General features: G+C 30.9%; 1 protein-coding gene across 5 annotated transcripts in view; it reads left to right on the plus strand.

The window, feature by feature from the left end:
- Positions 1-17,159, plus strand: part of LOC125664223 (CKLF-like MARVEL transmembrane domain-containing protein 7) — a 42,269-nt gene extending 25,110 nt beyond the window's left edge. For 2 of the 5 annotated variants that reach the window (XM_048896909.2, XM_056152595.1), the window contains exons 2-5: positions 10,936-11,070; positions 11,470-11,664; positions 12,167-12,265; positions 15,977-17,159. In XM_048896909.2, the coding sequence (XP_048752866.2) occupies positions 10,936-11,070; positions 11,470-11,664; positions 12,167-12,265; positions 15,977-16,165 (618 nt within the window). In that variant the 3' untranslated portion in view covers positions 16,166-17,159. Of the gene's footprint in view, positions 1-10,078; positions 10,384-10,656; positions 10,801-10,935; positions 11,071-11,469; positions 11,665-12,166; positions 12,266-15,976 lie in introns of those variants that run through there. The other 3 variants (XM_048896908.2, XM_048896911.2, XM_048896910.2) reach the window with 3 other exon arrangements.
- The last annotated feature ends 1,534 nt before the right edge of the window (positions 17,160-18,693 follow it).

Here is an 18,693-nt window from a genome sequence, read left to right on the forward strand (position 1 = left end):
TGGAGTTTTAAAAAGGGCGTTTGGTTATATTTTTGTGACATGTTTCAATACTTGTATGTACACTGTGAATACTTGTATGTACATTGTGAATACTTGTATGTACATTGTGAATACTTATATATACATTGTGAATACTTCTATGTACATTGTGAATACTTGTATGTACATTGTGAATATTTGTATGTACATTGTGAATACTTGCATGTACATTGTGAATACTTGTATGTACATTGTACACTGTGAATACTTGTATGTACACTGTGAATACTTGTATGTACACTATGAATACTTGTATGTACATTGTGAATACTTGTATGTACATTGTGAATATTTGTATGTACATTGTACACTGTAAATATTTGTTTGTACATTGTGAATATTTGTATGTACATTGTACACTGTGAATATTTGTGTGTACGTTGTACACTGTGAATACTTGTATGTACATTGTGAATACTTGTATGTACATTGTGAATAGTTGTATGTACATTGTGAATAGTTGTATGTACATTGTGAATACTTGTATGTACATTGTGAATACTTGTATGTACATTGTGAATAGTTGTATGTACATTGTGAATACTTGTATGTACACTGTGAATATTTGTATGTACATTGTGAATACTTGTATGTACATTGTGAATACTTGTATGTACATTGTGAATACTTGTATGTACACTGTACACTGTGAATATTTGTATGTACACTTTGAATACTTGTATGTACATTGTGAATATTTGTATGTACATTGTGAATACTTGTATGTACACTGTGAATACTTGTATGTACAATGTACACTGTGAATATTTGTATGTACATTGTGAATATTTGTATGTACATTGTACACTGTGAATATTTGTATGTACACTGTGAATACTTGTATGTACATTGTGAATACTTGTATGTACATTGTGAATACTTGTATGTACATTATACACTGTGAATACTTGTATGTACATTGTGAATACTTGTATGTACATTATACACTGTGAATATTTGTATGTACACTGTGAATACTTGTATGTACATTGTGAATACTTGTATGTACACTGTACACTGTGAATATTTGTATGTACACTGTGAATACTTGTATGTACATTGTGAATACTTGTATGTACATTGTGAATACTTGTATGTACATTATACACTGTGAATACTTGTATGTACATTGTGAATACTTGTATGTACATTATACATTGTGAATACTTGTATGTACACTGTGAATATTTGTATGTATATTGTGAATACTTTAATGTACAGTGTGAGAGAATGAGAGAGAGAGAGAGAGAGAGAGAGAGAGAGAGAGAGAGAGAGAGAGAGAGAGAGAGAGAGAGAGCCCATATTGTGGATATTTTTCTTGGGAAGGGGCAATCAAGTGATATTATACAGAAAAACATAATGATGAAATTATGCATATTTTACAGATTAAAGTTTAAATTTTACTGATTAAAGTTTAAATTTTACTGATTAAAGTGTAAATTTCACTTATTAAAGTGTAAATTTCACTGATTAAAGTGTAAATTTTACTGATTAAAGTGTAAATCTTACTGATTAAAGTATAAATTTTACAGATTAAAGTGTAAATTTTACAGATTAAAGTGTAAATTTCACTGATTAAAGTGTAAATTTTACTGATTGAAGTGTAAATTTTAAAGATTAAAGTGTAAATTTTACTGATTAAAGTGTAAATTTTACAGATTAAAGTGTAAATTTTATAGATTAAAGTGTAAATTTTACTGATTAAAGTGTAAATTTTAAAGATTAAAGTGTAAAATATAAAAAAATAAAATAAAAAGTAAAAACGTGGCACTAATACGCTTCCGTACAGATGAAAGCAATGCCAATTTCAATAGAAACTCATTGAATGTATATATTGGAGTTTTAAAAAGGGCGTTTGGTTATATTTTTGTGACATGTTTCAATACTTGTATGTACACTGTGAATACTTGTATGTACATTGTGAATACTTGTATGTACATTGTGAATACTTATATATACATTGTGAATACTTCTATGTACATTGTGAATACTTGTATGTACATTGTGAATATTTGTATGTACATTGTGAATACTTGCATGTACATTGTGAATACTTGTATGTACATTGTACACTGTGAATACTTGTATGTACACTGTGAATACTTGTATGTACACTATGAATACTTGTATGTACATTGTGAATACTTGTATGTACATTGTGAATATTTGTATGTACATTGTACACTGTAAATATTTGTTTGTACATTGTGAATATTTGTATGTACATTGTACACTGTGAATATTTGTGTGTACGTTGTACACTGTGAATACTTGTATGTACATTGTGAATACTTGTATGTACATTGTGAATAGTTGTATGTACATTGTGAATAGTTGTATGTACATTGTGAATACTTGTATGTACATTGTGAATACTTGTATGTACATTGTGAATAGTTGTATGTACATTGTGAATACTTGTATGTACACTGTGAATATTTGTATGTACATTGTGAATACTTGTATGTACATTGTGAATACTTGTATGTACATTGTGAATACTTGTATGTACATTGTGAATACTTGTATGTACATTGTGAATATTTGTATGTACACTGTGAATACTTGTATGTACATTGTGAATACTTGTATGTACACTGTGAATATTTATATGTACATTGTGAATACTTGTATGTACACTGTACATTGTGAATATTTGTATGTACTTTGTGAATACTTGTATATACATTGTGAATATTTGTATGTACATTGTACACTGTGAATATTTGTATGTACACTGTGAATACTTGTATGTACATTGTGAATACTTGTATGTACATTGTGAATACTTGTATGTACATTGTGAATATTTGTATGTACACTGTGAATACTTGTATGTACATTGTGAATACTTGTATGTACACTGTGAATATTTATATGTACATTGTGAATACTTGTATGTACACTGTGAATACTTGTATGTACACTGTGAATATTTGTATGTACATTGTACATTGTGAATACTTGTATGTACATTGTGAATACTTGTATGTACATTGTGAATACTTGTATGTACATTGTGAATATTTGTATGTACATTGTGAATATTTGTATGTACACTGTGAATATTTGTATGTACACTGTGAATACTTGTATGTACATTGTGAATACTTGTATGTACACTGTGAATACTTGTATGTACATTGTGAATACTTGTATGTACATTATACATTGTGAATACTTGTATGTACATTGTGAATACTTGTATGTACATTATACATTGTGAATACTTGTATGTACATTGTGAATACTTGTATGTACATTGTGAATATTTGTATGTACATTGTGAATATTTGTATGTACATTGTGAATACTTGTATGTACACTGTGAATATTTGTATGTACATTGTACATTGTGAATACTTGTATGTACATTGTGAATACTTGTATGTACATTGTGAATACTTGTATGTACATTGTGAATACTTGTATGTACATTGTGAATATTTGTATGTACATTGTACATTGTGAATACTTGTATGTACACTGTGAATACTTGTATGTACATTGTGAATACTTGTATGTACATTGTGAATACTTGTATGTACATTGTGAATACTTGTATGTACATTGTGAATACTTGTATGTACATTGTGAATACTTGTATGTACACTGTGAATATTTGTATGTACATTGTACATTGTGAATACTTGTATGTACACTGTGAATACTTGTATGTACATTGTGAATACTTGTATGTACATTATACATTGTGAATACTTGTATGTACATTGTGAATACTTGTATGTACATTGTGAATATTTGTATGTACATTGTGAATATTTGTATGTACACTGTGAATACTTGTATGTACACTGTGAATATTTGTATGTACATTGTACATTGTGAATACTTGTATGTACATTGTGAATACTTGTATGTACATTGTGAATACTTGTATGTACATTGTGAATACTTGTATGTACATTGTGAATATTTGTATGTACATTGTGAATATTTGTATGTACACTGTGAATACTTGTATGTACATTGTGAATACTTGTATGTACACTGTGAATACTTGTATGTACACTGTGAATATTTGTATGTACATTGTGAATACTTGTATGTACATTGTGAATATTTGTATGTACATTGTGAATATTTGTATGTACACTGTGAATACTTGTATGTACATTGTGAATACTTGTATGTACACTGTGAATACTTGTATGTACATTGTGAATACTTGTATGTACACTGTGAATATTTGTATGTACATTGTACATTGTGAATACTTCTATATACACTGTGAATATTTGTATGTACACTGTGAATACTTGTACTTACATTGTGAATACTTGTATGTAGATTGTACACTGTGAATACTTGTATGTACATTGTGAATAGTTGTATGTACATTGTGAATAGTTGTATGTACATTGTGAATACTTGTATGTACACTGTGAATATTTGTATGTACATTGTGAATACTTGTATGTACACTGTGAATATTTGTATGTACACTGTGAATACTTGTATGTACATTGTGAATAGTTGTATGTACATTGTGAATACTTGTATGTACATTGTGAATACTTGTATGTACACTGTGAATACTTGTATGTACATTGTGAATATTTGTTTGTACATTGTGAATATTTGTATGTACATTGTGAATATTTGTATGTACACTGTACACTGTGAATATTTGTATGTACATTGTGAATACTTGTATGTACATTGTGAATATTTGTTTGTACATTGTGAATATTTGTATGTACTTTGTGAATACTTGTATGTACATTGTGAATATTTGTATGTACATTGTGAATACTTGTATGTACATTGTGAATATTTGTATGTACATTGTGAATATTTGTTTGTACATTGTGAATATTTGTATGTACATTGTGAATACTTGTATGTACACTGTGAATACTTGTATGTACATTGTGAATACTTGTATGTACACTGTACACTGTGAATATTTGTATGTACACTGTGAATACTTGTATGTACATTGTGAATATTTGTATGTACATTGTGAATACTTGTATGTACACTGTGAATACTTGTATGTACAATGTACACTGGGAATATTTGTATGTACATTGTGAATACTTGTATGTACATTGTGAATATTTGTATGTACATTGTACATTGTGAATACTTGTATGTACACTGTGAATACTTGTATGTACAATGTACACTGGGAATATTTGTATGTACATTGTGAATACTTGTATGTACATTGTGAATATTTGTATGTACATTGTACATTGTGAATACTTGTATGTACACTGTGAATACTTGTATGTACATTGTGAATACTTGTATGTACATTGTGAATACTTGTATGTACATTGTGAATACTTGTATGTACATTGTGAATACTTGTATGTACATTGTGAATACTTGTATGTACATTGTGAATACTTGTATGTACACTGTGAATATTTGTATGTACATTGTACATTGTGAATACTTGTATGTACACTGTGAATACTTGTATGTACATTGTGAATACTTGTATGTACATTATACATTGTGAATACTTGTATGTACATTGTGAATACTTGTATGTACATTGTGAATATTTGTATGTACATTGTGAATATTTGTATGTACACTGTGAATACTTGTATGTACACTGTGAATATTTGTATGTACATTGTACATTGTGAATACTTGTATGTACATTGTGAATACTTGTATGTACATTGTGAATACTTGTATGTACATTGTGAATACTTGTATGTACATTGTGAATATTTGTATGTACATTGTGAATATTTGTATGTACACTGTGAATACTTGTATGTACATTGTGAATACTTGTATGTACACTGTGAATACTTGTATGTACACTGTGAATATTTGTATGTACATTGTGAATACTTGTATGTACATTGTGAATATTTGTATGTACATTGTGAATATTTGTATGTACACTGTGAATACTTGTATGTACATTGTGAATACTTGTATGTACACTGTGAATACTTGTATGTACATTGTGAATACTTGTATGTACACTGTGAATATTTGTATGTACATTGTACATTGTGAATACTTCTATATACACTGTGAATATTTGTATGTACACTGTGAATACTTCTACTTACATTGTGAATACTTGTATGTAGATTGTACACTGTGAATACTTGTATGTACCTTGTGAATAGTTGTATGTACATTGTGAATAGTTGTATGTACATTGTGAATACTTGTATGTACACTGTGAATATTTGTATGTACATTGTGAATACTTGTATGTACACTGTGAATATTTGTATGTACACTGTGAATACTTGTATGTACATTGTGAATAGTTGTATGTACATTGTGAATACTTGTATGTACATTGTGAATACTTGTATGTACACTGTGAATACTTGTATGTACACTGTGAATATTTGTATGTACACTGTGAATACTTGTATGTACATTGTGAATACTTGTATGTACATTGTGAATACTTGTATGTACATTATACACTGTGAATACTTGTATGTACATTGTGAATACTTGTATGTACATTATACATTGTGAATACTTGTATGTACATTGTGAATACTTGTATGTACACTGTGAATATTTGTATGTACACTGTGAATATTTGTATGTATATTGTGAATACTTTAATGTACATTGTGAATACTTGTATGTACATTGTGAATACTTGTATGTACACTGTGAATACTTGTATGTACACTGTGAATACTTGTATGTACACTGTGAATACTTGTATGTACACTGTGAATACTTGTATGTACACTGTGAGTACTTGTATGTACATTATACATTGTCAATACATGTATGTACATTGTGAATACTTGTATGTACATTGTGAATATTTGTATGTACACTGTGAATATTTGTATGTATATTGTGAATACTTTAATGTACATTGTGAATACTTGTATGTACACTGTGAATACTTGTATGTACATTGTGAATACTTGTATGTACACTGTGAATACTTGTATGTACACTGTGAATACTTGTATGTACATTGTGAATACTTGTATGTACATTGTGAATACTTGTATGTACATTGTACAAACTGTAAATAGTAAAAACAAATTTTGACGGAATTGATACGCTTGTTATTGTAGCATTTTGAAACAAGTCAAAAAAATACAACCCAAACGCCCTTTAAAACTCCAGTATATACAATGTACATTCAAGTATTCACAATGTATATACAAGTATTCACAATGTACATACAAGTATTCATAATGTATATACAAATATTCACAATGTACAATGTACATACAAATATTCACAGTGTACATACAAGTATTCACAGTGTACATACAAGTATTCACAATGTACATACAAGTATTCACAATGTACATACAAATATTCACAATGTACATACAAGTATTCACAATGTACATACAAGTATTCACAGTGTACATACAAGTATTCACAATGTACATACAAGTATTCACAATGTACATACAAATATTCACAATGTACATACAAGTATTCACAATGTACATACAAGTATTCACAATGTACATACAAGTATTCACAATGTACATACAAGTATTCACAATGTAGATACAAGTATTCACAATGTACATACAAGTATTCACAATGTACATACAAGTATTCACAATGTACATACAAGTATTCACAATGTACATACAAGTATTCACAGTGTACATACAAGTATTCACAATGTACATACAAGTATTCACAATGTACATACAAGTATTCACAGTGTACATACAAGTATTCACAGTGTACATACAAGTATTCACAGTGTACATACAAGTATTCACAATGTACATACAAGTATTCACAATGTAGATACAAATATTCACAATGTACAAACAAATATTCACAATGTACATACAAGTATTCACAATGTATATACAAGTATTCACAATGTACATACAAATATTCACAGTGTACATACAAATATTCACAATGTACATACAAGTATTCACAATGTACATACATGTATTCACAATGTACATACAAATATTCACAATGTACATACAAATATTCACAGTGTACATACAAGTATTCACAGTGTACATACAAGTATTCACAATGTACATACAAGTATTCACAGTGTACATACAAGTATTCACAGTGTACATACAAGTATTCACAATGTACATACAAATATTCACAATGTACATACAAGTATTCACAATGTACATACAAATATTCACAATGTACAAACAAATATTCACAGTGTACATACAAGTATTCACAGTGTACATACAAGTATTCACAATGTACATACAAGTATTCACAATGTACATACAAGTATTCACAATGTACATACAAGTATTCACAATGTACATACAAGTATTCACAATGTACATACAAGTATTCACAATGTACATACAAATATTCACAATGTACATACAAATATTCACAATGTACATACAAGTATTCACAATGTACATACAAATATTCACAATGTACATACAAGTATTCACAATGTACATACAAGTATTCACAATGTACATACAAATATTCACAATGTACATACAAGTATTCACAATGTACATACAAATATTCACAGTGTACATACAAATATTCACAATGTACATACAAATATTCACAATGTACATACAAGTATTCACAATGTACATACATGTATTCACAATGTACATACAAATATTCACAATGTACATACAAGTATTCACAGTGTACATACAAGTATTCACAATGTACATACAAATATTCACAGTGTACATACAAATATTCACAATGTACATACAAATATTCACAATGTACATACAAGTATTCACAATGTACATACATGTATTCACAATGTACATACAAATATTCACAATGTACATACAAGTATTCACAGTGTACATACAAGTATTCACAATGTACATACAAGTATTCACAATGTACATACAAGTATTCACAGTGTACATACAAGTATTCACAATGTACATACAAATATTCACAATGTACATACAAGTATTCACAATGTACATACAAATATTCACAGTGTACAAACAAATATTCACAGTGTACATACAAGTATTCACAGTGTACATACAAGTATTCACAGTGTACATACAAGTATTCACAATGTACATACAAGTATTCACAATGTACATACAAGTATTCACAATGTACATACAAGTATTCACAATGTACATACAAATATTCACAATGTACAAACAAATATTCACAGTGTACATACAAGTATTCACAGTGTACATACAAGTATTCACAATGTACATACAAGTATTCACAATGTACATACAAGTATTCACAGTGTACATACAAGTATTCACAATGTATATACAAATATTCACAATGTACAAACAAATATTCACAATGTACATACAAATATTCACAATGTACATACAAGTATTCACAATGTACATACAAATATTCACAATGTACAAACAAATATTCACAATGTACATACAAGTATTCACAATGTACATACAAGTATTCACAGTGTACATACAAGTATTCACAATGTACATACAAGTATTCACAGTGTACATACAAATATTCACAATGTACATACAAGTATTCACAATGTACATACAAGTATTCACAGAGTACAATGTACATACAAGTATTCACAGTGTACATACAAGTATTCACAGTGTACATACAAGTATTCACAATGTACATACAAATATTCACAATGTACAAACAAATATTCACAATGTACATACAAGTATTCACAGTGTACATACAAGTATTCACAGTGTACAATCTACATACAAGTATTCGCAGTGTACATACAAGTATTCACAATGTACAATGTACATACAAATATTCACAATGTACATACAAGTATTCACAGTGTACATACAAGTATTCACAGTGTACAATGTACATACAAGTATTCACAATGTACATACAAGTATTCACAGTGTACATACAAGTATTCACAGTGTACAATCTACATACAAGTATGGGCAAATCCTTTACGTTGTGAAGGTGACGTCTTTCATCAATATATATATATATTGTGTACAGGTGTATACATGGACGTCGGTATATATTGTGTACAGGTGTATACATGGACGTCGGTATATATTGTGTACAGGGGTATACATGGACGTCGGTAAAAGTAATCACTTACTTTACAGGTTAGACACGGTCAGTTACCCACGTGGTGGAGTTTCTTAATTCTATTTTATCAAACAAGTACCTTGCCCTGTTCCAGCTACATAACCGTGCATTATTGCCTGGATGCTTTTATGAATGAGTCTCCATTAAACAGTTATCTATGCACCCTAGTAATCTTGTTATCAGTCGCACGCCCCCTTACGCCGGCTCGAAACAGTTTTGATGAACTCGATGTAGGATTAACTGAAGAAACAGGGAATTGTTATATTACTAGACAGGTCAGTGAAATCACAATACACGAGTCGACCGTGTTAGTCAAATGTATGCGGGTTTGTTTATTGTGTTCAATTTTTGTGAAAACTTTTACACGGAAGAGTATATATATATATTTAGTGAGGGAAACGAGTCAGTGCCCGATATTTACTGAATAGTCACCCAATAGATATACATTCTTCTATATTTGAAATTATAGTCATACATGTTGAGGTATTACTTGGATTTATATTTGGTTATCATTTTAACAACAAATGTTATTTTAATAGGATTCTAATCGTTGTCTTCACGTACGAGTTATCTCTCCTTTTACGGTATACACGTGGATAGAATTACGGTTGGCAGAAACGTAGAGGGAGGGGGCAGTCGTCAAAGTTATCTTCATATTTGCCCAAAATTCTTGACAAGCAAACAATGTAGAGAACAAAACTTCTGTTGCTTAAACCACATGGGATGTATATATATGTATGTGTATTCCTTTGCGTGTGACAATAACTGACTTTGCGTGTAAAAATGGGAAGGGACAAGCCTGCTGTTTTCATCATTAAAAAAGTTTATAACAGCCAATATTTCATTATCTAATATATTTTGCTTTTATAGATGTCTTCTACAGAAGAAAATGCTCCTAATTCTCAGGAGACGGACAGACAAACCATACCCATTGGTTCCACTAGTTTTTCCATCAATGTCACCTTCGCCAGAAGCTTTCTAGGAATCTTCGAGGCTGTCATCATAGTAAGTCTGGGTGTAAACATTTTCATTACCTTTTCAAAGATGTGTCCAGGCGTCAGGTGCCCGAGGGATGAAAAAGGGTTTAACAGAAAAGGTATACATTATATATTGGTTTGAAATATGACATTAAAAATTAATGAACTTTTACATTAAAATCTCGCGTAGGTGGAAACCTAGACATTAACGATTATCACTGAATACATGTGTAAAGAATTATAAATCTAATGACCTATACTATTTCGCAATAAAGACATTTTAGAGAGGGTGGGGTGTACGTGTTTTTGTTTTTTGTTTTTTTTTTTGTTTTTTTTTTTTTTAATTCTTTTCGATAAACATTTTCCTACCTATTGTTGGTCATGTGCTGCGGTTAATGCTAATTCTGACGTCTTTGTTCTTGTTTAGCTTTTGTCGCTTATCTCGTTGATTTGTGCCGGAGCTGGAGCGAACTTGGCCTGTGATTACAACTATGGGTCCAATTATGGGTTTTATGAATTTGTGGCAGGCTCTGTTTTCATCACATACCTCATCGACTATGTAATATTCATCATTAGTATAGACGAAAAACTCTGTCTGAAACTGGTTCCATTCTTATTCTGGGTAAGCCTTTATAGATAAAATGTTAAATACATGCTTCCTGTAATGTATATAACATTCTCTAGCCAAAGGTTTTGGGCCCAGTCCCGTGGGGATCCAGGTTAGAATAGGTCCTCAGTACCCCTTGCTTGTCGTAAGAGGCGACTAACTGGGACGGTCCTTCGGATGAGACCAGGAAAACCGAGGCCCTGTGTCACAGCAAGTGTGGCACGATAAAGATCCCTTCCTGCTCAATGGCCATTAGCACCGAGCATAAGCCTAAATTTTGCAGCCTTTCACCGGCAAGAGTGACATCTCCATAGTCATGAGTGAAATATTTACAAGCAGGACATTAAACAATATACAACCAACCAACCTAACGATCAGTCCACTCCCCATGGGACTGAAAACCCTTGGCTAGTGAAGATATGTGTGTGTTGTTATGATACCAGGTATATAAATTAAAATGAATTTTACAGCCTGCTGTATTAATATGTCCATGCTCTGTACATTTGACGTTTTTCAGCACTTTGTCGTCGGAGCTATGTTCACTTTGCTATACCTCATCGCGTCCATAGTGATGGCAGCTCACATTTGTGGACAAGGGGGGTACGCCGCCGCGACGGTAGGTACTACAGAGTGAATCAGTAAACTGACATATTCTTGTTGTTTGTGGTACGTGTGTATGTTATAAATTATCGTATAAGAAATCTATTTCACTTTTGAAATTAACTGCGACGCTTATCTGTCATGAACGCGCCTTGTACAACAGTGTTGCTGTTCATACTCTCATGAATTTTCGAATTTTAAAATTTATTTTTTATACTTACTGTAAGAGGACTGTTAAACCAGTCACAATCAACGCCGAATTCACGGAAAAAAGAGATTTCAAAATGTTTGTACGATATGTATTTCAGAAAGCAAGCTATTAAAGTACAAGTAAATGAAACATTATCATTATAAACGTGTAGGGGGGGGGGGGGGGTGATATTTACCATTTCAACCTGTGAGAATTTCCCTGTCCCTTATATAGAAACGCCTGACCCCGAATTCTAACCTGTAAGAATTGCCCTGCCCCTGATAGAAACGCCTGACCCCGAATTTTAAACTGTAAGAATTTCCCTGCCCCTTATAGAAACGCCTAACCCCGAATTTTAACCTGTAAGAATTTCCCTGCCCCTGATAGAAACGTCTGACCCCGAATTTTAATTTGTAAGATTTGCCTTACCCCTTATAGACACGTTTAACCCCGAAAAAATAATAATCAGGACTTGCAGAATACTACATGTAAATTAACCCGGTCCATGCTCCGTGCACAACTTGGACGGTTGCATACATAGGGGAATAACTTTAATAGAATACAAATAATCCTAATAGAAAGGGGGAAACACAGTTACTATAAATATGGAACTATTACGCCTTTACTTTCATTTCTATTTGAATATCCCCAGCTATTACACTAGTCGCACAATTTTTATTCATACGCACATTGTTCACATTCATGAGGAAATGGCTATCATTTCAATTGGTAAAGCTTTAAGATATCGAAGATGAATACATTGGAATTGTAAATTCTCATATTTTGGTTATGGTGTCACTACATGGTGACATACATGATATCCGTGATGTGCTATAAATAGTCTTAATGTAATATTAGATGTATAGAAAATTAAGTATGATAAAGTTCTATGGTATTTAAGATTGTCATTCAAGCATCATATTCCCTTGGGGACCCTGGTTAGAATAGGTCATCAGTACCCGTTGCATGTCGTGTAAGAGGCAACTAAGCTAAATGGGCGGTCCTTCGGATGAGACCGCAAACACCTAGGTCCCTTGTCTATGGTGTCCGGATAGGGCCTTTGCAAAACCGTGACAGGTCGCTAGTCTCAACACGCCGTCATGCCAATAAGCAAATCGCATTCGCACCGACAAGCAACGCGCAGTCACCCTAACACAACTTTACACAACTCGAGGTTGTCTGCGCGAAGACGAGTTGTGTTAGCGTGACTGTGCGTTGCTTGTCGGCGCGAATGCGAGTTGTGTAAAGTTGTGTTAGCGTGACTGCGCGTTGCTTGTTGGTGCGAAGGCGCATTGCTTGTTGGCGTGACTGCGTGTTGTGACTAAGTTCACTAACTTTTGCAAATGGCCCTATCCGGACACCATACTTGTCACAGTTCTAAGGTGTGGCACGATAAAGATCCCTCCCTGCTCAAAGGCTGTAAGAGCCGAGCATAGGCCTAAATTTTGCAGCCCTTCACCGGCAATGCTGATGTCTACATATGAACAGGGCCGTAAATTAACCTTCAATTTGGAGGAGGCAGGAAATTAGGCGGGCGGCCTCCAGACGCTGAGCACATTTTGTGCACACTGAACACGTTTCGTGCAAAATCCTTGATTCTAGGGCCTTCTAAGATGTTACTTGACTAACTCATTCTAAAAGAAAGATTTGGAATGCTTTTTAAGGGAGGTATCATGTTCTTAGTTATTGGAAACAACATAAATTCTAATGAACTTTAAATTTTAATTTTTTTTGGCTCAAAAGTTGGAGGAGGCAGCTGCCTCCTCCGCCTCCATGTAATTTACGGCCCTGATGAATGTAAAATTCTCTCGAGAAAAACGTTAAACTATGTACAACCAAACAACAAACATCATATTTTCATATTTATATACATACATTTATATACATACATTTATATACATACATTTATACACAAACATTTATATACATACATTTATACATTTATATACATACATTTATATACGTACATTTATATACATACATTTATATACATACATTTATACATTTATATACATACATTTATATACATACATTTATACATTTATATGCATACATTCATATACATACATTTATACATTTATATACATACATTTATATTTATACATTTATATACATACATTTATATACATACATTTATACATTTATATACATACATTTATATACATACATTTATATACATACATTTATACATTTATATACATATATTTGTATTTATACATTTATATACATACATTTATATACATATATTTATACATTTATATACATATATTTATATGCATACATCTATATACATACATTTATACATTTATATACATACATTTATACATTTATATACATACATTTATATACATACATTTATATGCATACATTTATATACATACATTTATACATTTATATACATACATTTATATACATATATTTATACATTTATATACATACATTTATATACATACATTTATATACATACATTTATATACATACATTTATGCATTTATATACATACATTTATACATATATATACATACATTTATACATTTATATACATACATTTATATATTTATATACATACATTTATACATTTATATACATACATTTATATACATACATTTATAAATTTATATACATACATTTATATACATACATTTATACATTTGAATACATACATTTATATACATACATTTATACATTTATATACATACATGGACATAATGTTGTAAAGCCTTGAATGACGACACAGATATTTCACGTGTTAGGCAGGCTTTTCATGCTACAATTTTCATGCATGGATCCAGATTTTTTTTTACTGGTGGGGGTACCTGAAATAAATCATATAGTACAAAATCCAAATAAATCACAAAATAGGGTTCAACTGAATTTAACATAGCTTGCTTTCAGTATATATTAAAATATTAATATATAATGCACGATGTAACTGTAACAGAATCTAATTGTAAATAGAGGATATTCAATGCATGGAATTTATTTCACGAGTAAGACAGGATTTTTTTTTTTTTTTTCATTTTTTTTTTTTTTTTTATATACATATTTTCACGAGTGCTTTTGATTTTTTAAAAAAAATATTTTCACGAGTACTTCGCACTCGTGAAAGTATATCTCTAAAAGTCCCTTCTTACTCGTGAAATAAATCACACTTGTAAAAATGAATAAATGAATTTTTAAAATCCCGTCGTACTCGTGACATAAATTCCATCCCAACTTTTCTGTTTATTACAGTACATTTTCTTAGGTTTTAGAACATGTCTATATCAAATCATAAAAGATGTATATACAAGTACAGTTCTAATACACAACATGACGTCACAATCAGTTGTTATTTTCACACTGTGAAAATACCATTTTTATTCAATGGATAAATTATAGTATTTCACTGTTGAAAATGTAATAAATTACACTTAATTACTAAATCTAGCACACAAACCCCAAATCTACGGAGCACGTAAACTAGGATTCTAGGGGCCATCTTACTTTGGGTTTGAATTTCATCAAGAAAGAGTGATATATTTTTTATGTTTCCAGGTTTTCGGTTTTATCTCCACGGTGGTGATGGGGATCCATACCTATTTTTGTCTGCTTTCTCTCCGTCACGACCACGCACCCACAGACAACAAAGTCCTTAATATGCTGGGAGTCCCCCAAGAAAACAGCGCGTCATCACAAAGCCCACAGTACGACCCGGAGAATTTAGGAGAATCCTCCAAGTATTGAAATGTAATCGATATGATACATGAATAAAAAAAAAAAAAAAGAGCTATTGCTAAATAACTGATTTTTCCTTTCTCCTGGCGAAAATAACGTAATACTATTGTGTATTGGATATATCCGACAGCTGACTGTGTGTTATGTGAAGAAATTGTCAATTTACATGTAAATATCAATATTTATGTTGTGTATTGGATATATCCGACAGCTGACTGTGTGTTATGTGAAGAAATTGTCAATTTACATGTAAATATCAATATTTATGTTGTGTATTGGATATATCCGACAGCTGACTGTGTGTTATGTGAAGAAATTGTCAATTTACATGTAAATATCAATATTTATGTTGTGTATTGGATATATCCGACAGCTGACTGTGTGTTATGTGAAGAAATTGTCAATTTACATGTAAATATCAATATTTAGGTTCGGATGTCGACGTATTGCTATCACATTTATTTGTTTTTAAAAATTTCGAATCAATATTTTCTTTTCTGCTTGTACTCTTACGCCCTAGAACCTGTTTCGACGCCTAAGCATGTGCTTTGTTGACATTATATATATCTTTGACATGATCAATGTTAGTTGATTGTGCGGTAGGACCGCCAAGAAGGAATAGGAATTTTCATGAATTTTATCTTCTGTCTTATTGGGGTTTTTTTTTTCTGTAATGGTATTAACGATATTTACCATGTACGTACATGTATATACAGTGTACCATGTACAAATGTACAAGAAACACAAAGATAAAAGGTTTGTATGAAAATTAAAGCTAGAGTGAATGAGTGAATTAGTTGCTATAATAGTATACCTCTTATCTATTTGTGATGTAGATTTCATATGCGGAGATATCATTTTCAACCTGAATTTCTTGTCTATATATTTTTTCTTTTTAGTAGAGTGAATGCAAAATTATATGTTTCGCACAAAAAAATACAAGGAAATATCGAATTTCATGTGTATTTCTGAGAGAATTGTATCAATAAATACGCCTACACATGCTATGAGTTGATGTTGGTTTGTTCATGTGTTTCCTGAGTATATACCAATGTGGTACATGAATTTGATATATATTTCAGATACTGTTAATAAGATATGTCTATCGAAATTAAGAAACTGCCAAAATTCCTACCATGAATAGCTATACTAGTTATATAGAATATTAATAGATATACACCATTAACTGATTAATCGATAACTGATAATTATGTTGCATCATTGGTTCATCAATTGTAAATGGATTATACCCCGACCTACAATCAGATTTGCTGGAAGTCAGTAAAATTAAGTGAAAATGTGAAGATATGGACGGATTGTATTACATCACAGTTCATTAAAGTAATGGCAGGAAGCTAAGGCGACAAATAGGACTCCCTGTATCAGCTCACTGGTTTTATCTTAATAAACTCCTCAACTTTATTTCTCTTTTAAATTGGATTTCTGATTAAATGACAGAGAGGTTGTTTTGAAGCGCCCGGGGACGTGATTTGTCGCGCCTTTTCTGTACTACATCGACACCTTCGTTATCTGTTATCGCCATCCATCTACAGGTAGGTAGGTAAGTTGGACCACGCCCCCTGTCCTGGGACGATAGCGCGGAAACCGGTATTGTCATGTTACAAACACAAAATGTCAAGTGTCTCTCGTGCATTTTCAGCAGAATCATATCATTTTGTTTTCTTCAAAATTGTGCACTCTGTACTATCTGAAAACAGGTTTTACTATTAAACCATAAGGCATAAAACTGGATAAGCACATACCCGAAAAACCCAAAATTCAGAACGAAATTAGATAAATAAAGATATTTACATGTGTTAATAAATGATTGATAGGTAGGTAAATAAACAAAATTGAATAAGTGAATGAATGAATAAATAAATAAATGAATGAATAAAGAAAATAGATGTAATTTCCATATTACACCAATCCCACTGTTATAAATGAAGTTCTATAAGAGTATCCTAATCGATGTAAATGAATCACCACGTCACTTTCATTAAGATTTCGATATAATTGGAGGATTTTACAGACAGACTGACAAACAAATTAATTTTTATATTTTGTTATGTTTTCATGTACTACATGTATATTAATTTTATTGTCATAATTGACCTTTGACCTATGGAAAGGGCTTATATAGGCATTGTATCTGCTGCCTAATCATATTTATGTATGTATTTTCTATCTATACATGAATAAAATACTGTTGAAATCAAACAAATTAACAGGGGCAAACGATTGATATTCGTATATCTCAGTTTGTACGGCAGTAGAACGGTGTTTTATCACTCTAAAAAATGCACATATAAAGTAATAAATGATGATTGAAATAAATAAGTAAATAAACGAAATGACAGATGAAAATGAATGAATAAAGAAAATAAATATATATTATTGCGTATTACACAAACCTCACCGTTAAAAGAAAATGATTTTCCATGTATGTACCCGAATCGGTTAATTGATTAAAATGTATATCACAAGTGATAAATGATGATTCTTAAATTTGTGCAATAATTGATAGCTATGGTGTG

The sequence above is a fragment of the Ostrea edulis genome, chromosome 1 (assembly GCF_947568905.1).
Source record: "Ostrea edulis chromosome 1, xbOstEdul1.1, whole genome shotgun sequence".
Classification (NCBI taxonomy): domain Eukaryota; kingdom Metazoa; phylum Mollusca; class Bivalvia; order Ostreida; family Ostreidae; genus Ostrea; species Ostrea edulis.